Raw genomic sequence first — 21,579 nt, 5'->3', positions numbered from 1 at the left:
AGGGGCCAGGCTGAGGGAACACATCTGGTGGCATTTCTGTCTGCAGTATACATGTTAGCTAAGACTGTGCCCCAAACACAGGAAAATCTGGGTGTTTCCTTCTCCCTGGTATGCAGTGGCCTGAGTCAACGGCCAGAGGTCCCTCTGGGGGTAGTCTTGAGGGAATCACTGCGGTGCTCCTTCTTTCCTCCTGGGGATTCAGCATCTCTTCCAACAGTGGATCCTGGACGGAGCACCGGCAGCTCCGTTGGCTAACTACTCCTTCGTTCCAGTGCATACCCTTTCACCCATCCAGGGGGAAGGCCTAGAAATATCTCCTGCTCCAACACCACTGTTTTCCTATAGCTTTGTTTGCCTTCCAATGAATGTGTTAACATTCATAGGTCATCTTCCTGAATGGATAAAAAAGATATGGTACATGTATATAATGGAACCCTACTCAGCCATGGAAAAGAATAAGATAATGCCATTTGCAGCAACATGGATGGACCTAGTGATTATCATACTAAGTAAAGTAAGTCAGAAAGACAAAGACAAACACCATATGATATCACTTCTGTGTGGAATCTAAAATATGATACAAATGAACTTATCTATGAAATAAAAAAAGAATCATGGACATAGAGAACAGACTGGTGTTTGCCAAGGCGGAGGGGGTTTAGAGGAGGGGTGGGTTAGGAGTTTGGAATTAGTAGATGCAAATTATTATATATATGATGGATAAATAGTTCCTAAACTGTGCTAAACAGTTCCTACTATACAGCACGGGGAACTATATTGAATATTCCGTGTTAAACTACCATGGAAAAGAATATACATACATATACAGAGAAATCAACCAAACTTGAATAAAATTAAATTTTTTAAACAATTAAAATCTTCTTGTCAAAAAAATATTCGTAGATCATCTTTCATTTGGGACCTGTGATATTGACCATCCTCTTGGTTCAGAAAACTAGCAGAGGAGCTAAATAAAAAGAGAAATATAATAAAACATACAATTGTATTTTGCATGCAATGGTTTGTGGGTTATGAAAAAATAGTCAACATGTCCATTCTACCTGACCCTATGATGAACGAAAATAATTAAAAGATGTGTATGAATAATATTCTTATAACTGGACAGAATACAAACTTCTTAGACCATTAAAGAAAGCATCATGCTAGAAATGCTTATTTCAGGTGCAGTAACACATATGCAGAGTACATCATGAGAAACACTGGGCTGGAAGAAGCACAAGCTGGAATCAAAAGATTGCCAGGAGAAATATCAATAACCTCAGATATGCAGATGACACCACCCTTATGGCAGAAAGTGAAGAGGAACTAAAAAGCCTCTTGACGAAAGTGAAAGAGGAGAGTGAAAAAGTTGGCTTAAAGCTCAACATTCAGAAAACTTAGATCATGGCATCTGGTCCCATCACTTCATGGGAAATAGATGGGGAAACAGTGGAAACAGTGTCAGACTGTATTTTGGGGGGCTCCAAAATCACTGCAGATGGTGACTGCAGCCATGAAATTAAGGGACGCTTACTCCTTGGAAGAAAAGTTATGACCAACCTAGATAACATATTGAAAAGCAGAGATATTACTTTGCCAACAAAGGTCCATCTAGTCAAGGCTATGGTTTTTCCTGTGGTCGTGTATAGACTGTGAAAAAAGCTGAGCACCAAAGAATTGATGCTCCTGAACTGTGGTGTTGGAGAAGACTCCTGAGAATCCTTTGGACTGCAAGGAGATCCAACCAGTCCATTCTGAAGGAGATCAGCCCTGGGTGTTCCTTGGAAGAAATGATGCTAAAGCTGAAACTCCAGTACTTTGGCCACCTGATGCAAAGAGCTGACTCATTGGAAAAGACTCTGATGCTGGGAGGGATTGGGGGCAGGAGGAGAAGGGGACGACAGAGGATGAGATGGCTGAATGGCATCACCGACTTGATGGATGTGAGTCTGAGTGAACTCTGGGAGTTGGTGATGGACAGGGAGGCCTGGCATGCTGCGATTCATGGAATCGCAAAGAGTAGGACATGACTGAGCAACTGAACTGAACTGAACTGAACACATTGCAAATGTGCAATGCAAATATGCACCTATTGCAAAACAGTAAAATTATTTCATTCATTAGTATATTAGTATATTAGTACTGGAGAAGGAAATGGCAACTCACTCCAGTACTCTTGCCTAGAGAATTCCATGGACAGAGGAGCCTGGTGGGCTGCTGTCCATGGGGTCGCACAGAGTCGGACATGACTGAAGTGACTTAGCATGCATGCATGCACTAGAGAAGGAAATGGCAACCCACTCCAGTATTCTTGCCTGGAGAATCCCAGGGACAGAGGAGCCTGGTGGGCTGCCATCTATGGGGTCACACAGAGTGGACACAACTGAAGCAACTTAACAGCAGCAGCATATTAGTTTCCTGTGGCCTCTGTAACAAATAACCACTAAGTGTTGCTTAAAACAACAGATACTTATTCTCCCAGAGCTCTGGAGGCCAGAAGTCCAAAGTCAAGGTGTGAACAGGGCTGCAACCCCTCTGGAGATACTAGAGAAGAATCTGTTCTTTAATCCTTTCACTTTCTGGTGGTTGCTGGCAGTCCTTAGCTGGTCTCCATATTCACATGGCCTTCTCCTATGCACGTGTGCGTGTCTCTGTGTGTGTGTATGTTGAGTCACCTTCTACCTCTCTTGGATAACTCCACTCTGAAGACCTCTAAGATTCACCCAGATAATTATGGATTATCTTCTCATTTCAAGACCCTGAATTTAATCACAATCTGCAAAGACCCTTTTTCCAAATAAGGTAACATTTACAGGTTCCTGGGGTTAGGATCTAATATCTTTTGGAGCCACTGTTTAGTCCCCTACTGTGCGTACTAACAAATTTCACATCAACTTCAGAATTTGATTAAAATCATCTCTGACAAATAACCCAACATAGAGAAATGTAATAACAGGAAAAGGTATAATTACTATTCATTGAAAACATAAAAGACATTTAATCAACTGATTGTTTTATATGATGTGAAAACTATTTCCCTGTCTCTAATTCTCTTATAAAAATAACTGAGGTATTGTGAAAAGTAACATTTACCTAAGTTATGTGTAAATTCACCAGTGATTATCAAACAAATCTAGGTGTCTTTCTCTTTTTTAAATAATAGGGTTGAGAATTATCAGAAGTTGAAGTACACAGAATACCCAAGGCCGCCTCAGACCCAGCTCATTCCTTCCCCCACACATTAGCAAACTTTGTATTGTCTTTCATCAGGCATGGCAAACCCCATTACAGTATTAAACATATTGTATTTCAGATGGAGTTTTTGGCCACCCAGGCTATTACCTAGTTTAGAGTCAGATTGGTAAATACACTCTAGTTACAGCCATCCAGTTTCCCACATCTTCATAAGCCATACAAGTCTAGATTTCTGGTGTAGCCCAATGATTTATTTAAGAAATCATGAGTGTGTTGCAGGGCTTCCTCGGTGGCTTAGCTGTAAAGAATCCGCCTGCAATGCAGGAGACACAGGTTCAGTCTCTGGGTGGAGAAGATCCCTCGGAGGAGGAAATGGCAGCCTTGCCTGGGAAATCCCACGGACAGAGAAGCCTGGTGGGCTACAGTCCATGGAGTAGCAAAGAGTCAGACATGACTGAGCGCCTACACAACAAAGGCATTAAAGAGCAGCATCAGATTTTGTCTGTCCTGACTTTGGCCTTGAAGCCAGAATGACCCATCGCTGCCCTGTACCTCTGCCCCACTTGTCGCTGCTTGACCACTGCCTCTGCTTCTCATCCTTTCCCTCGTCATCTCCCCTGAGCTCATCTTATTCCCATGTCCAGTAACCAGGTTCCATATTATACCCACAGATCACCCCTGTGGCTTTGGCAACTTCTGCAGACCCCTCCCAAGTTCCTGGGTCTCATCTTCACTGCTTCATTTTCTTCTTGTTGACATCCTCTGCTGCCAGAAATGAGAGGAACCTTACTCACCCTTGACCTGCATGCAGGAAGTCTCCATGCCCCTGCTGGTCAGCTCAACTTTTCCCTCCTACAGAGCAGACGTTTGGATGTAATTCACTTGAAGTGGTGCAAAGACCTGTAATCTCCATCTGGGAGATAAACAAGGGTTATCAAGATCTCACATTTAACCAAGTCAGTGAGGCGTAGGAAAGTCCTAAGAATTACAAATCAATTTATTAATTTTAATTGGAAACAGAGGAGTTTTCCTATGAACCTCTAAACAGCTTTCCCAGAGGAGAACCTATGATTTCAAAGAATTCATTGTATTCAAAACAGTTTCTTGACTGGCTCTGAATAGAGCTCGTTTCTGACATATGCACCCATCTTTCTGCCTTCAACCCGAATATCAGCAATAAACATGTGTAGTGACTGAACCATATATATGATAAATCTTGGCCCTTTTTTGTAAAGCCTGTAAGGAAAGAATTAGTACCATGGGTGGGGCTTAAAGAGGAGAAATGCTGGTAGCTGTTATCCAGTGTGCAAAACTCCCGATTTTATTTTAGCATCTTTACATCTAAATGCATATATGAAAGTAAAAATCCAAAATGAAGTGAGGTTATTGTTCAGATTTGTAAATGCTTTAAAAAAAAATCTCAGATACAAAAACAAAGTTTATTTGAAAGTAATCACCTTTATCATAGGAGTGATTTCAAGCTCAGAGGGAGAGATAAAATTATTTAAGGAGATGAACATAGGAAGGAGAGCCCCCAAAAGCCACTGATGTAGAATTGGTTCACTAAGAGGCTTCTCTGATTCCAGTTACTTGGCTGTCCGTGAGAGCATAACAACACACCACAGCCTGGCCCTCCTTAACTGGCATGATTTAAAGGAAATCTCCTTAAAACCTTCTCTGGGAGGTGACTGGCTTCATCTGCCATTTCTGAGAATCATTAGCTGGCTGGTGACTTCCTCCAAGCCATCTTAATGTCCGTGAAAGATATTGATCTATGAGTCATCAGAGCCGCATTTAGCTTTGCCTTTCAAGCTGCCCTCCTGTCCACCCTCCTCAAACCCCACCAGTAAGTGGTGTCTGGAGGCCAGAGGCCCCTGGATGTTTAGTGAAGGCAATCAAGACCACGGACACAATGCCGGAGCGACCCTGCTCCTCTCCCATCTTCCCAGGTCACATCTCACTCTTGCTTGAAATCACCATCTTAACCTAAAAGAAGCCGACTCGACGTTCAAGCTTAAAAGCACCGAAATTCCTACCGATAGGCAACAGAAAAATCACATTTTCTCCCGGTTTTAACAATTCACCTTCTTTCGTTTCAATCACTGCCTCTCCTTACCAACCTTAACCTCATTTTCACCACTTTCTATGCTTTCATATACTCAAATCAATCATTTTTTTCTGCTCTAGAATCTGAAAATCTTGATCTTCCTGGACCGTGAAGCTTTACCTGGCTCCTTGCTACACTGATCCTTATATTCATCATTGCCGTGGCTGGCTCTTTTTCACCATAGTTATAAAGGAGCTCCTGATTAAAGTGCCACTATTATTTTAGAATTTGCAGCTACCTTCTCCTTGTACTTCTTGATTTATTTTGTTTTTTAGTCAACTTCTATCTCCATGGAAAGTACCATTTCATAATTACTTTGCAAGATCTTAAAAACCTGCCCCAAATCCCAGTGGGATTCTCTAAGCAACAATCTATGAACATCTTTTACGTATTTACTGAGTATAATTTATTTGAAACATTTGAACATTTCTGCCTCAAACAGACAGACATGTTAAGCATCCGAGGAACAGGATGAATCCCCTATGAATTCAACCTCTGTGTGGATCCCCACCATGAAATTAAATTGTTCACACTTGGAGAAAAATGCATTTCTAAAGCATCACTTTCAAAAGCAGACCCCCAAATTCTCTCACCCTGTTCGTATCCTTTGCATCTTTCTGAGTGCCTAGCTCATAAGCGTTTCCTACTCTCTTTGGATTTGTGTTCCGTGTGCTGTCTTTCATGAAACTCGAGTGTTATAATTTGTGTTTTGAATAAAGCATAGAGTTTATTTATTTTTAAGGCCTATAGTTACAGGGGAAATCCGATTGGATGTACAACTGAATCTAATTTCTCAAGAACAGATGCCTGGACATCTGGGTGTTTAGCAGCTCTGCATGTGGTTTTATGACCCGTGGTTTGAGAAATGCTGGTTTAACCTGGTCCTGACCACCCTGAGTTCACTCCCTTCCCTCCTGCAGGGGGAGCAGAAGGGGATCTGACACCGCCTCCCCCTGGCCAGCCTGCTTGAGGGTAAGAGGTCAGCACAGGCCTTCCACCCTGCGGTATGGGAGCTTGGTGACGGGCCCTCCCAGCCCCCGAGGCTTCTCTCAAGGTGGGGGAATTGTCTGGAGCAATGGACACTGACTGGCCTCACTGCACCTGTGGCCTCAGCATCCTGGTCTTTCAGTCTGTGCTTCAAGGCCTGCATTCCAGGGGGACCACAGACCGCTTGGCACCATGCCCTCCCGGGCCTTTGGAGAAGCCCCCGCTGGCACTGCTGGGCTGACTCCATGGGGCCCTGAGGCAGAGTTTCTTAGGCCACCCCCTTCCCTGATTGGCAGTGTCCAGATGTGAGCTCCTACATCTCCCTGGAAATGACCTTTTTTTTTTTTGAGATGCAGCCCAGAAGCCAGACCCTGAGCCTCAGCTGGAGCTGCTAAGGGTTAGATTATGTCTTCCCCCAAATCCACACATTGAATTTCCAGCCCCCGTACCTCATAAAATGACTGTGTTTGGAGATAAGCTCTTCAAAGACTTGATTAAACTAAAATGAAGCTGTTAGGATAGGCCCTAATCCAATCTGACTGGTGTCATAAGAGGAGGAGGTTTGGGCACACCGATGCCGGGCCTGTGCATGAAGACAAAACAGTGACAAGGAACCATCTCAGACTTCCGGCCCCCAAGGCTGTGAGAGAGACGTGTCTGTTTAATCCCACAGTGTGTAGAATTGTGTCCTGGCAGATGGGTGCACAGGCTCAGGTTCACAAAGGGTCTGCACCTTTGTTATCCTGCTGTGTCTCAAGGCTTTGCAGCATCTTAACTCTTGGCAGCTGGTGAGTGGCTGTTTTCCTGTATCCCAGTGAACTCTGCTATCAAAGTCTTGGTGACTTTTGCTTGTATTTTCCTATCAGTAAAAAATGTCCGTGTTTATCACCCACTTGTTCTTACTCTAATATAAACTGTGTCTTTGGCTTTCTTTTCGGTTGGGGTGCTCCATTTTTCTTACTGATTTGCTAGAGTACTGTTTAGAATAAAAACATTGAATTTTATGTCATATATTTGGCAAATATTTTTTCAGTTTTTATTTCTTATTGTGTTTCTAATTTGGCATGAGAATGTTTAAATGTTTTACATGTTCAGAAGTCTTTAATTGCACTTGTATTTGAAAAATTCTTTTCCTGTACATGAATCAGATCGGTGGAAGATTTAACCAAATCTTCTTCAATTTTTAAATGATTTCATGTTTTATTTTTTAATTTTCAATCCAATTTTTATTTATTTGGTATCTCGAATGGGAATAAGGATGCCAACTGATTTTTTTCCCAAAGATCTACATTTTGCTATACAACTAAAAATATAATAATCTAGTCATCGTCCTTTGAACTGAAATATTTTCTTTTTCCTATGTTACTATTTACACACCAAATTCTGATTTTTGGTTATTATTATGACTCATTGCTGTCTTTTCTTCCTTCCTCAACACTACTATTGGTATCACCACACTTGTACACAATGACTATACTAATTATATATATATTCAGTTCAGTTTAGCCGCTCAGTCGTGTCCAGCTCTTTGTGACCCCATGAACTGCAGCACGCCCAGGCCTCCCTGTCCATCACCATCTCCCGGAGTTCACTCAAACTCACATCCATTGAGTCGGTGATGCCATCCAGCCATCTCATCCTCTGTCGTCCCCTTCTCCTCCTGCCCCTAATCCCTCCCAGCATCAGAGTCTTTTCCAATGAGTCAACTTTTCACATGAGGTGGCCAAAGTACTGAAGTTTCAGAGTTAGCATCAGTCCTTCCAAATTACACCCAGGACATATTAGTATTATATTAGTATAATTATCGGAGAAGGCAATGGCAACCCACTCCAGTACTCTTGCCTGGAAAATCCCATGGATGGAGGAGCCTGGTAGGCTGCAGTCCATGGGGTTTCGAAGAGTCGGACACAACTGAGTGACTTCACTTTCACTTTTCACTTTCATGCATTGGAGAAGGCAATGGCACCCCACTTCAGTATTCTTTTCTGGGAGTACTGAATCCCAGGGAGCGGGGAGCCTGGTGGGCTGCCATCTATAGGGTTGCACAGAGTCGGACACAACTGAAGAGACTTAGCAGCAGCAGCAGCAGCACTATAATTATACTATATACTAATTATGGGGCAAATTTCTCTGCATTACTTCTCGTTTTAGACTTTTTCCTATCTGTTCTTATCTATGATTTTTAAGTATGTTTTTCAAGTTCTCCCAATGACTCATTGAAATGTTGCTTGGGAATTATAGTCTACTAATTAAGTGGAAAGAATCAATATCTTGTCTCACTTCATTTAGACCTACTTGTTGACTATGTCTTCAAACTTCGAGATTTAGTCTTAATCATCCTGACCATTCTAGTTAGGACTGTTGCCAGGTATTTTATTTTTTCATCACTATGTTCCCATGAAGATTCCCAATCATTTATCACTGAATCAAAAGGACACTATTGACTTCTGGATATTCTCTGAATACCACCATTTTGTCAAGTTCTCTTATCAACTCAAACAGATTTTCCATTGATTCTTACAAAGACTCTAGTTAAATTTATCGTCATTCACAGCCAAGACGATTATCTGGAATCACGCTCCTAATTAGAAGTGTGTCTTATTTCTCCTTCATGCTAAAGATTAGAGGTGACAACAGCTGCTTGGCTCATTTTTTATAGTACATGATTCTTAGTTAGCAAAATGGAGTGTCCATATTTGAGTCTTCTGAGTAGAGAACATGACTCTGTCCCGGCCACTGTCTGATTATTGTCCAGTCAAGAGAATGGTGCTGAGGTAGGTGGTTTGAGGAGCATGGACCAATTCTCTTATGGTGTAGATTTCCTCCATGGATCAAACTAGACCCTCAAGAGCCACCCATTTGCTCCCAGTGTCTCAGGCCCCCAGAATTGTCTTCCCAGAGCTGTGTACCCCTCCCTTAACTACATGTATACACATGAAATATATGTATATGTGTGTGTGTATGTATGTATGCTCAGCTGTATCTGACTCTTTGTGACCCCATGGACTATAGCCTATCAGGTTTCTCTGTCCATGAGATTTCCCAGGCAAGAATATTAGAGTGGGTTGCCATTTCCTCTTCTAGGGGATCTCCCTGACTCAGGAACAGTACCTGCATCTCCTGTGTCTCCTGCATTGGCCAGGGGATTCTTTCCCACCGAGCCACCTGGGAAGCCCATACGAGTACTTACATATGCATATACGTACATACACACATAGTCTGAGACGCCTGAGAGCAGGTGTTGGAAACCCAGTCACCAGAACCACAAAGCAGGAACTTGTTACTAGGGTGCTGATGTCATAATGGCAGCAAGGGTCACACTAACTGAAATTTGAATCATAAAGCTCTTGGTAGCAGCAAACCACAAGTTTCGAGTTGTCTCAGATAGTGTGAGCATGGGTCAGTAGAAAGAGGTCCGAACTTAAAATCTGGAACCATGGCCTCCATCTCAGCTCTGACACCAATGAACCCTTTAGAGGTTTACAGAGCCTGTGAAATTCCCTGATGTCGCCGTAGCACTTCCTGTACATGAAGGAGGTTAGATATGTGACTCCTTCAAATTCTTTACTTCCAAAAGTATCTTATCAGAAATCCCAAAGGTTCATGAACATCAGAAAAGAAATTCCCACTTATCATTAAATCATGTCCCTCTACAGAATAATATTTTTGGTGTCAGTTCTAGGAAGTCTTTTAGGTCTTCATAGAATCATTTAACTTCAGCTTCTTCAGCATTAGAGACTGGGGCATAGACTTGTTACTGTAATGTTGAATGGTTTGCCTTGGAAATGAACCAAAATCACTGTCACTTTTGAGACTGCAATCAAGAACTGCATTTTGGACTCTTGTTGACTATAAGGGCTGCTCCATTCTTTCTCAGGGATTCTTGCCTACAGTAGTAGATATAGTGGTCATCTGAATTAAATTATCCCATTCCTGTCCATTTTAGTTCACTGATTCCTAAAATGTTGATGTTCACTCTTGCCATCTCCTGTTTGACTCATTTGAAAAGACCCTGATGCTGGGAAAGATCGAGGGCAGGAGAAGAAGGGGGTGACAGAGGATGAGATGGTTGGATGGCATCACTAACTCAATGGACATGAGTTTGAGCAAACTCTGGAAGATAGTGAAGGAAGGGAAAGCTGGCATGCTGCAGTTCATAGGGTGGCAGAGTTGGACACAACTTAGCTATTGAACAACAACAACAAAAGAATTATCTAAATTTCCAATGTTGCCACTAGGACTAAATGAGTGAGTGAAAGAAAACTTTTCAAGAGTGAGTGAAAAATAAAAAATCAAGATTAAAAAAATAGGGGACAGGGACTTCCTTGATGGTCCAGCAGTTAAGATTGGGTTTCCAATCCAAGGGGTACAGGTTTAATCCTTAGTTGGGGAACTAAGATTCCACATGCCATGTAGTGCGGCCAAAAAAAAAAAAAGGTGGGGGGAGGTAGGACAGCCAGACTTCCCATCTAAATCAGAGGAAATGATATTATAATTTCACACCCGTTCCATCAACAAGAACATGGGCACAACAGGCATTAGGGCTTTTCAGAAAGGGTAGAGTTAATGTTCCTGATTTACGAGCTGGTGCCACTCGCACACACTTTCGTCACCCCTCATCTTTTTTCATATATAAGAAAATCAGAAGCTATGAATAGCCGACTATTTCTAACACTTTTGGAACACGTGATTACTTTAATTCTGTAATGAGTGTCTCAAGTTTTTCGTGCAGGGCACCAGAAAACTGGCCCACCTTTTCTTCTTTTCTATAAAACTGAAAGGTTGGAACGCAATCGACCTTGCACTCTCTCACCAGTTCCTCACACTCGTTGGCATCCACTTCCAGGAACACCACATCCTTGTGCTTCAGGGCCAGGGCCTGGAAGAAGGACTTGATGGTCTTGCAGGGCTGGCACCACGTGGCAGAGAAGTCCACGACCACCAGCTGCTCCCCAGCTTCCTTTAGCGCCACCTCGAAGTCGTCTTTGCTTAGGATCACCTTCACCAGGTTGCCATCCAGGAGCTCTGTGTCTTCCTCTGACTGCGGGCTATTACCTTCTGGGGGCCAGACTGTGTCCTCTAAGGACCTGGTGGTCTCACCCTCCTTGAGTAGAATGGTTTTAGTTGAGGACTTGGGGGTCTCACCCTCCTTGGGCAGAATGGTTTTGGCTGAGGACTTGGGGGTCTCACCCTCCTTGGGCAGAATGGTTTTGGCTGAGGACTTGGGGGTCTCACCCTCCTTGGGCAGAATGGTTTCGGCTGAGGACTTGGGGGTCTCACCCTCCTTGGGCAAAATGATTTCAGTTGAGGACTTGGGGGTCTCACCCTCCTTGGGCAGAATGGTTTTGGCTGAGGACTTGGGGGTCTCACCTTCCTTGAGTAGAACAGTTTTGGTTGAGGACTTGGGAGCCTGACCTTCCTTGGGCAGAATGGTTTTGGCTGAGGACTTGAGGGTCTCACCCTCCTTGGGCAGAATGGTTTCCGCTGAGGACTTGGGGGTCTCACCCTCCTCGGGCAGGATGGTTTTGGCTGAGGACTTTGGGGTGTCACCCTGCTTGGACAGAATGGCTTTGGTTGTGAACTTGTGGGTTTTGCTCTTCTTGGGCAAACTGAATTTTGCTGGAAAATTGGGGGCATTGCCCTGCTTGGGTGAGATGCTTTCTTCTGAAGAAGTGGGGATGTCCACCTGCTTGTGCAGGGTAGTTTTGAGCAGGAACTTGGGGGAGTCAGCCTGCTGTGATGGAATGATTTTGCCTGGGAAACTGGGGGAGTCGGTCTGCTTGGGTGGGGGTATTTGGTTTGGGGAGTTAGGGGAGTCAGCCTGTTTGAGTGAGATGATCTTGGCTGGGAACTTGGAGGAGTCAGCCTGCCATGATGGATTGATCTTGGCTGGGAAATTGGGGGAGTTAGCTGGCCATGATAGAATGGATTTGGCTGGGGAGTTGAAAATGTCACCCTCTTTTGTTGAGATGGCTTTTTCTGAGAATTTGGAGGCATTCTGATTGGGCAGAATGGTTTGGATTGGGGAGATGGGGGCATCAGCCTCCTTGGGCAAAATGATTTTGGCTGAGGGCTTGGGGGTGTCGCCCTGCTTGGTTTTTTCTGAAGAATTGGGGTTGTTGGCCTGTTTGTGCAGGGTGGTTTTACTGAGGGGATTAAGAATGTCACCCTCTTTTGGTGGGATGTTTTTTTCTGGGAAATTGGGAATGTCACTCTGCTTTGGTGAAATGGTTTGGGTTGAGGAATTGGGGGTGGCAGCCTGCTTGGGCAAGATGTTCTTCTGGGGGGAATTGAGAATTTCCCTCTCTTTTGATAGGATGGTTTTTTGTGGGAAACTGGGAGTGTCAGCCTGCTCGGACGGGATGGCTTTTGCTGAGGAATTGAGAAAGTCCCCCTGCTTAGGCAGGACAACTTGGGCTGAAGAGCTGGGGGTGTCACCGCTCTGCTCAGGTGGGAGTGTGTGCACGGCCTGCAGGGCTTCGGATGCCCCCACATGTGTACGTTGAACATTGCTGACCTCATGGACAAAGGCCTCCAGGGGGTGTGCTGGGACCTGGAGAGTCACATGGCTGGGCATAACCTGTAATAATGGACTTTCTGAAGAAAAAGATAAAAATAAAACTATCAGAGAAGAAACAAAAGCATTCTGATCATCTACTCCAAGGAAGATTGGCAGGCGTCCTTCTTAAAGCGCGGAAAGTAGTCTTCTAACTGATACATTCATTTGCATACTCATATTCCACACAAGACCAAGCAGCCTGTGATTACATGTAATCTTCACCTAGGCTTTTTTCCCTTTAACTACAAACTTCTCTGCTTAGCTTGACACTGCAGCTGACCCTCTAAGCACACAGGTCCCCAAAGCAGCCCCCTTCCCTCCTCCTGACCTTTATCCTCACCTTCATTTGTTTCTCCTTGGTTGTCTGACCTCATTTCTGGTTCCTCCAGGACCCCAGCTTCATCACTTTCCATTTCCAGTTCCTGGTCTCTACCCACCCCTACTTCACAGGTGCCTCATGGCACCAGCAAGGCCATCCTCTTCAACCTTCTCCAACCAAACATCATATGTCGAGTAACAACCTGTACTGGGGTGGAGCCTACAGCCGGCCTGCCCTCTCTGTTTTCACAAGTGTCCCATTTGAGAGTTTCATGACACTCTGGGTTTTAGGGCTGCTCTATGTGTGGGGCCATGCCCAGTCCCTGAAATGAATTCACAGGCATTATTTGCTACAACAAACCACTGAGGTAAGTCCCATTGTGATCTCCACCTTACAAGTGAGAAAACTCAGCCTTGGAGAAGTTATGGGACCAACTCAAGGTCACAGAGCTCATCTGTGGGGCAAGTTCTGAGCCCACACTCCTGACACTGGGCTGGGCTGCCTGCCAGGGAGATGACTTGAAACCACCTTTCCTACCCCCTTCCTCCAGGTCCTCCCCAGCCACAGCCTTCTCTTTATGACTTGGCCACCACAACCATCTACTAAGGTCTCCTCTGTGATCTCCTCGAACTGTGGTGCTGGAGAAGACTCTTGAGAGTCCCTGGGACTGCAAGGAGATCAAAATAGTCAATCTAAAAGGAAAACAACCCTGAATAGTCACTGGAAGGACAGATACTGAAGCTGAAACTCCAATACTTTGGCCACCTGATGCAAAGAGCCAACTCATTGGAAAAGACCCTGATGCTTGGAAAGATTGAATGCAGAAGGAGAAGGCAGCAACAGAGGATAAGATGTTTGGATGGCATCACTCATTCAATGGACATGACTTTGAGTAAACTCCAGGAGATAGTGAAGGACAGGGAAGCCTGGTGTGCTGCAGTTGGGGTTGAAAAGATTTGGACACACTGAACGACTAAACAACAAGGTTTCCTCTCAACTGCATCACCCTCTTCTGCAGAGTCCTACCTGCTGGTCAGATGTCTGGTTTGGGTGCTGGGAAGGGAGATTACGACGTGGAGGAGTTCCCTAACTGAGAAGAGGCAGTAGTGAGAACATGGTCCCCCATCCATGTGACAGAGAATCCTGGCCTCCCCTCTCCAGGCAGAAGCCCCAGCAAGGACCCAGGTTGGATGTGTTCAGAGGAGAGCTGGAAGCGAAGGAGCATCTGCCTCCCGCACGCCCTGGAAGGCTAGGAAATGGCACAGCCATGTGGGCTCCATGTGCCCATGGCAGCAAGGATCATAGGCAGATTGCTGGGCCAGGGAGGTCCTCACATCCCAAGTGGGGCTGTGTTCTTCTAACCAGGAGAAGCTCAAGAACAAAGAAGCCACAGTGCAGGGGGATTTGCAGTGAGAGGCAAGGACCAGGGGCACAGGCTTGACCAGTGGGTGACAGCATGGGCCCCAGCCCCAGACAGCCTCCTCCATCCTTAACAGTTCCCAGTTCCAGGACCAGGCCAGACCAACCACCTCACCTGGGAACTGGCAGGAGGCAGGGGGCTCAGGAACAGCAAGTCCGTACAGCCCTGTGTACCCACAACCAGCCAGAGTTCGCACAGCCCTGTGTACCTACATATTATGGAGAAAGGGCAGGAATTGAAGACAGAGCTGTCACCAGAGTAAAACCATGTTCCTTAGGCTGAAATCCCCCAGGAGCATGGTGTCTATAATTAATCAATATATTAATATGTAATTAATCATTAATAATACCACACTGCATATTTGAACATTGCTAACAGAGTAGATCTTAAAAGTTCTCATCACAAGAAAGAGAAATTTTAACTATGTGTGGTGATGGATGTTAATTAGACTTACATGGTGATCATTTCACAAGATACACAAATATAGAATCATTATGTTGTACATTTGAAACTAATATGTTAATTATATCTCCATTAAAAAAATTTTTTTAAATCTTAATTGAAAATTAAATCTTTAATTGAAAATCTAAAAAATCCATTTAAAAAAATCTTAATTGAAAAAGGAAAAAATAACAGAAGCTGACATTTGGCTCCTCCTCTCCTCCTAGTCTGGGCTTCCCTGGTGGCTCAGTGGTAGAGAATCCACCTGCCAATGCAGGAGATGTGGGTTTGATCCCTGGTCCAGGAAGATCCCCGGGAGAAGAAATGAGAGCCCACTCCATATTCCTGCCCTAGGAAGTCCCATGGACAGAGGAGCCTAGTGGGCTACATCCAAGGAGTCACTAAAGAGTCAGACACAATTTAATGACTAAACAACAGCTCTTCCTAGTGTATGGTTTTACGCGACTTACTAACTTCCTGGGCCTCAGTTTCCTTATTTGTAGAATGGATGCAATCATGGTATCTGCCTGATGAAGGGGTTGTGCAAACAGAAGGTCATGTGATATAAAACACCTGGTGCAGCAGCTGGGGCAAAGCAGGTCACTATACTCGAGCGTCGTTTATGAGCATCGGCTCAGTGCCAGGACTGAAAGAGGTGTTCTCTGTCGAGTGAAACCCGTGCAGCCCACTCAGCAGACCCCTAGGGTGGTGGAATTTGTGTACACACAGCCCCATTGGTTGCCCAGAGCCCCCACGGACAGTTCCTCAGGAATATGGTGGCTATCATACCTTGCGTGACACGTTGGGGGCAGGGGTTTTGGGAACTCAGAATCTTGCTTGGGTTTTCTGACAGCAATCTGGTGCATCGATCACAGAGCCTACAGCAGAGCCAAGGATCAACCGATGAGCAAACGGCAGGATTTCTGCAACAGGACGTGCAGACGTCGCCCCTCTCCTTGGTGGGATGAATAACTACAAAGCACATCACATCCGCTCAACTGTGATTCTACAGCCAGAGGAGTCTGTATCAAACTTCAGAAAAAGTCCCTTCTGAGGCTTTTGAGATTCCAGAATTGTGGGTAAGGGTGCACTTGAATTACACTCTGCATCTTATATACGAGGAAACTGAAGCTTAGAGACATTGGCCTTCCAATCCCTCCTCCCATTGCCAGCAACTGACTTAAAAAATTGCGATTATTCAACCCAACATTATAGTAAGAAAAAGACAAACTTGATAAAACTTAAAATATTTATTAGTATGAATCAGTGTGCGTTAAACCAAAAATAACAGATACAATTGGACAACGTGGAAGGCAGTGCTTTACTACAGAATACAAGGTGGACAGGTAGGTCCTAAGGTCTGCAGCGGCGTCTTCTATACGTGAGAACTGGGTCCAGCCCAGACAGAGGCCCCTTATGAAAACACGAGGGAGGGGGCAGTGTACACAGTTAAGTGTTGACACCGGATCTCTGGGTCTGGTTTTAGTAACGAAGGTTAAACCAGAACCTAACGGGGTTGAATGTGGCTCAGAGCCCTTTCTTTCACTCGCTATTCAAGTTGTGATGAGCGTCACAGAGTAGAGAGACGCGGGGCCCTGAGGGGAGCCTCTTGGGCCATCACAGGTCACGTTCCTCAACCTCAGGGGACACATCTCGGTCACCTGAGCCCCCCTGGGTCCTCCACGGGGTCCAGCCCTTTGCTTGGCTAAAGGCTGGCTTCAGCTCTCCAGGTTTCTCTGGTCTGCAAGAAAGTCCCCTATACACCGCCCCCCACTATAAAGACAGCAGCTCAATTACGAGCACGCAGTGGCACAATTCCACTGCCACCTGGGGGAATTCTCATGGGGAGACAATCCCCCTGAGAGCCCATGCCCGTTTTCCACGATTGAGCCAGGAGCCACACTCAGCCAGGGGAATGGATCACATGTCGCTGTAACAAATCTGAAGTTGTATTTACACACGTGCGCATGCATACCACACGGGAGAGGAAGGAAAACAGAAAAGCACATTCGGGGAAACTGGGCAAAGGACGCTGCTGGACAACTTGGAACGACACTAACGTCCAGGCCTTTACATCGCATCACACGGTTATGGTTCCGAGATTAGAACAGTCAGAAAGTAATCTCAAGGCAAAATAAAGGAAGATAATCAAGGCTCCTGTGGACAAGGCTTGAGCCTCCATCTTCAGAAAAGACCCCACGTTCCTGCAAATGTCTTTGTGCCCGAGGGCCGTCTTCTCTTTCCACAACTGCTCCAAGAGTGACTACAGGCATGTGGCCAGCCAATGCCTTGAAAAGTTAAGGCTGCACAGAAAGGCAAACGAGTGGCTCCCAACCACATGGGCTTCTGAAACTAAGCCACAGGCTCACAGGTGGGTAACCTGCTTTGCGTGGTTAAGACCAGCTCTTTTATGCAAGATGGGAGCACTGAACAGCCAGCCCAAAGTTGCAAACTCCTCCAGGCCATGCACCTCCTTAGCTAGGCAATCGTATCTAGAGACAAGCTCTGGTCCTTGGGGACTGCCAGATGATGAAAGATTCCAAAATAAGCCTGCATGCCACCTGGAACGAGGTCACTTGAATGTGCAACCCACATTTTTTTTAAACTTTGTTAAGAGGCAAGATAATGGCTCAGCCTGCAAGCAGAATCACGGAGCCCATAATGTTGACAAGGTGCACAAAATCCTTAAAACCCTGCAAAGTATACCAAGGTGTCCAAGTTCCAACTTGCCAACAGTTTTAGGGGAACCTGTCTGGAGCTTAAGCTCTTGAACCAAAAATAAGTGTTTTCAGCTTCCATGTCCTAAGATTGTCAAATGATTCTAGCAAGCTGAGAAAAGTGGTAAGAGCATCAAATTGACAACATATTCTCAAGCTGAAAAAAACCGAACTCTGAGATTTCAAACTGTTTTCTTCATTGCAGCCCATGTGAAGAAGTGTGAATGAGGCCCTGATCTCGTAAGGACTCTCACTTTTTTTGACAGCAGACTCAGTATCCCCAACCATCAAGGGCTGGTGGGACCAGCATGGAAGGGCTCAAGAATGGCTCACACTAAGTTACAGAGAGTTCAAGGTCTTTCATCGGCTCATGATCTCTTTCTTGATTTTTACACTGTAGGTCTTCAATGAATGTTTGTTGAGCCTTGAAGGTACCAACTGGCCCTGTTACCACACTACCTGGTCAGCCACATCTCACCCCACAAAAGGCACCAGTGTGAATCTCCTCCAAGGTTCACTTCCCATCCTGAGCCTTCCTAGGAAAACAACCGCTTCTCGATCCCAGGTTTTTATGAAAATTAGAAAACAGGATGTGCACTTTCAATAGGGACAGTTCCCTTCCCTTCCCTTCCACTGGATTCAGACACCTTTAATTCACTGGGATTCCCAGGTGGCTCAGTGGTAAAGGATCTGTCTGCCAATGCAGGAGACATAAGAGAAGCTGGTTCGATCCCTGGGTTGGGAAGATCCCCTGGAGGAGGAAATGGCAACCCACTCCAGTACTCTTGCCTGAAGAATCTCAAGGACGGAGAAGCCTGGCAGGCTACCGTTCATGGGGTCATAAAGAGTCAGATACGACTAAGCATAAAACAATTCATTGAGCTGACAGGGAGTCTGAAAAGAGAAGGTTCATTGGAGCCCATTCCAGCTAACAGGCATTCTTGGAGTAGACTTCTGTTCAACCCTAATACCCACCCCACCAAAGCTTGGTCTTTTCTTAAAGACCCTCTGATTTCGTAGTTTTGGGTGGGGCAGGGAGGAGGGGCAGGCAGGGGGGCAGGCATCTAGAATCTTACTGTGCCAGTATTTCTGGCTGGCTTTCCTGTAATCAATTATTCATTGATATTGTTTAATGTGAGAAGTTTGCCCTACAATTTAGAGTCAAACATCATCTGGGTAATTTGCTCCCAGGATATGGCACTATGTCACACTCTCTTAGTAAAATAACACTCTGTGAGAAACTTCCCTAAGAGAGTGGGGATTTATTACCCTGCAGGTCATGCAAACCAGGTGGTCTCTGGAATAATATTTATATCCTGCATTTGTCACTGCTTACACGGTAATGACTCCAAATGATTTCCAACACCAGGCCTCCAACTCCCAGCACAACGTGAAATACTGTAGTCGGCGGGTTCAGTTGGTTTATATGACCAAGGCTTAGAAAAATGTTCATGGAATTAAAGTCAGAGATGTAGACAACAGTTCCTAATACATCTTCCTCCACTTTCATAACAAGCTCGAGTTCTACCGTAGATGGTCCAGTTACACCTCACTGAAAGGAAAATTAAGGGAACCTTTCACCAAAGGTTGGTGGAGTAACTAAGGCAATAGCGCTGAAGAAGTTCCTGACATTTGATTAGAAACACAGGAAATCAGAGTGGAACACCACTTTAGAATCTCACACACATAAGCCAGTAAGACTTTTGTACAAATTTAAGAATATTTTAAGGCTTTTAACAAAAAAACTCAACTATACTTAATACCTAAAATCCATTCCCTCTGAGTGAATTTCACACACCAAAGGCCCTTCTGTGGCAGGGTGACAGGTTTTCCCAGAGTTTCCCAGAATCCTTTTCCAGGGACATTTCCTGCCCTGTTCTCTGTGGGGCTCTGAGCCAGGGGCCAGACTACCGAGGCGGGAGGCCCCGAGGAAGCGCCTAGGGAGGGAGCTCCGGCCTCTTCAAGTACAGGGGACCCTGCCCCGGGTCAGCAGCACCGCCGGCCGGCCTGCGAGGTTGGCTTCACCAGTTTGATGGATCCACTGTTTCCGTTTTCATGGGGGTCTAGGGGTGGAATCTGGCGACCTGCAAGGAAGGGAGGCCAAGGGTGAGTTCTTGTTCCCAGCTGACCCCCTGTGCAGATGGGGGCCTGCTCCCGCTCCCCAACGTCATGTGTACAACCTGCAGGCTGCAACCAGGTAGAGGGGCTACCTCTCCCAGTGTCCCCCCACCATGCCACCCTCCCGGCCTGGGCTGTGTGACGTCAAACATAGAAAGGAAAGGAAAGGAAAGGTAAAACCAGCTTTCTGCATCCGCCTTCTCCACACAGGCTTCAGCACACTGCTCGCTCCCAGCCTTCCCCCATCCGCCCACTGGAACGACTGCCTCTCAGTTTCAACAGCAACAGTGAGGCCTCAGCTTCTTAAAATAGACCTGGCTGGGGAACTGCGATGGTCCCAGCAACACTGCGTTTTAACACTGGGTTTCCATCCCTCATCCTGCCAACGCACTCAGAGCATTAACGGGAAAGCCTTTAGAGACATTCTTCTCAGGAAACAGTATCTTAATGCCATAAACAAGCAGAGCAAAATGTTAGTCACTCAGTCATGTCTGACTGCTTGTGACCCCATAGACTGTAGCCCACCAGGCTCCTCTGTCCATGGGATTCTCCAGGCAAGAATACTGGAGTGGGTTGCCATTCCGTTCTCCAGGGTAACTTCCTGACCTAGGGATCAAACCTGAGTCTCCTGCATTGGCAGGTGGATTCTTTACTGCTGAGCCACCAGGGAAGTACAGCAATACTCTTATGATTTCTTAAGTCATAAAACTGTGGTGCTGGAGAAGATTCTTGAAAGTCCCTTGGACAACAAGGAGACCAAACCAGTCAACCCTAAAGGAAATCAACCCTGAACATTCATTGGAAGGACTGATGCTGAAGCTCCAATACTTTGGTCACTTGGGCTGACTCATTGAAAAAGACCCTGATGCTGGAAAAGATTGAAGGCAGGAGGAGAAGGGGGTAGCAGTGGATGAGATGGTTGGATGGCATTACCAATTCAATGGACATGAGTCTGAGGAAACTCCAGAAGATAGTGAAGGAAGGGAAGCCTGGTGTGCTGCAGTCTATGGGGTTGGAAAGAGTCAGACTTGACTTAGCAACTGAACAACAACAATGAGGCAAGCCCCTTAAAAAGAGCGGGAAGCCACCAGCACTGTGGAAACACACCAAGAACTCAGATCCTGTGGTCTGAGTTACCTGGAACTTACTGAAAGCTTAAACATACTTACACAAAAGAAGAGTTCCAGAGAATGCCATAGCATTCGGTACCAAGGTGATCACCTTGGAACACTGTTGAATCAGTATTAATTACATGGGCACAGAATAGGGCAAACACACACACACACATCTGAAAAGGCTCTGGGCACCCGAGCATGTCTGTGCTGTTACTAAATGTCCTCTGAGAACAGTCTCCAAACAGGTCCTCTGGAGGATAAATCCCACAGCCGGGTGTTTATTTTAATAAGGTTTGGATTGCACAAGATTCTGCTCAGGAAAAGTTAAAAGTTTTTTTGTTTTTTTTTTTGAGTTCTGTCTTCCTGAAAGTTGACAGCCCAGAGAAAAAGCAGGTTTTGTAAATGATTCCTCAAGAACACAAAGTGATGGGAGAAAACCAATTCCAAGCCTGTAAACTGTAAATTGTGCTGGCTCTGGACTGGGCCTGTGACGCTTTTACACACAAAAATAAAATAGCACACTCAGCGGCAGCTGTCCTGGGGACCAGCCGCTTCCTGCACAGGCCTGGCATCTTCTTCCTTGCCAAGCTGCTGTCTGGGT

At 45.4% G+C, this 21,579-nt stretch overlaps 3 protein-coding genes across 4 annotated transcripts in view; all 3 read right to left on the bottom strand.

Moving 5' to 3' along the window:
* Nucleotides 1–4,108, bottom strand: part of VAPA (VAMP associated protein A) — a 48,620-nt gene extending 44,512 nt beyond the window's left edge. Inside the window, exon 1 of the mRNA XM_069568654.1 lies at nucleotides 3,990–4,108. The gene's annotated coding sequence lies outside the window, so the exon portion shown is untranslated. The remainder of the gene's footprint in view (nucleotides 1–3,989) is intronic.
* A 4,360-nt stretch (nucleotides 4,109–8,468) lies between these two features.
* TXNDC2 (thioredoxin domain containing 2) lies at nucleotides 8,469–16,260 on the bottom strand. Its single transcript, XM_069568652.1, has one exon. It carries the CDS (start codon nucleotides 12,864–12,866, stop codon nucleotides 10,980–10,982), a length of 1,887 nt encoding a protein of 628 aa, XP_069424753.1. The 5' UTR covers nucleotides 12,867–16,260; the 3' UTR covers nucleotides 8,469–10,979.
* Nucleotides 16,261–16,263: 3 nt separating this feature from the next.
* Nucleotides 16,264–21,579, bottom strand: part of RAB31 (RAB31, member RAS oncogene family) — an 81,274-nt gene continuing 75,958 nt past the window's right edge. For both annotated transcript variants that reach the window (XM_069568655.1, XM_069568656.1), the window contains one exon: nucleotides 16,264–19,829. In XM_069568655.1, the coding sequence (XP_069424756.1) occupies nucleotides 19,732–19,829 (98 nt within the window). In that variant the 3' untranslated portion in view covers nucleotides 16,264–19,731. The remainder of the gene's footprint in view (nucleotides 19,830–21,579) is intronic.

This window comes from Ovis canadensis, chromosome 23 (genome assembly GCF_042477335.2).
Source record: "Ovis canadensis isolate MfBH-ARS-UI-01 breed Bighorn chromosome 23, ARS-UI_OviCan_v2, whole genome shotgun sequence".
In the NCBI taxonomy this organism is placed as follows: domain Eukaryota; kingdom Metazoa; phylum Chordata; class Mammalia; order Artiodactyla; family Bovidae; genus Ovis; species Ovis canadensis.
The sequence above is the reverse complement of the archived record's forward strand: the minus strand, read 5'-3'. Positions and strand labels throughout refer to the sequence as shown.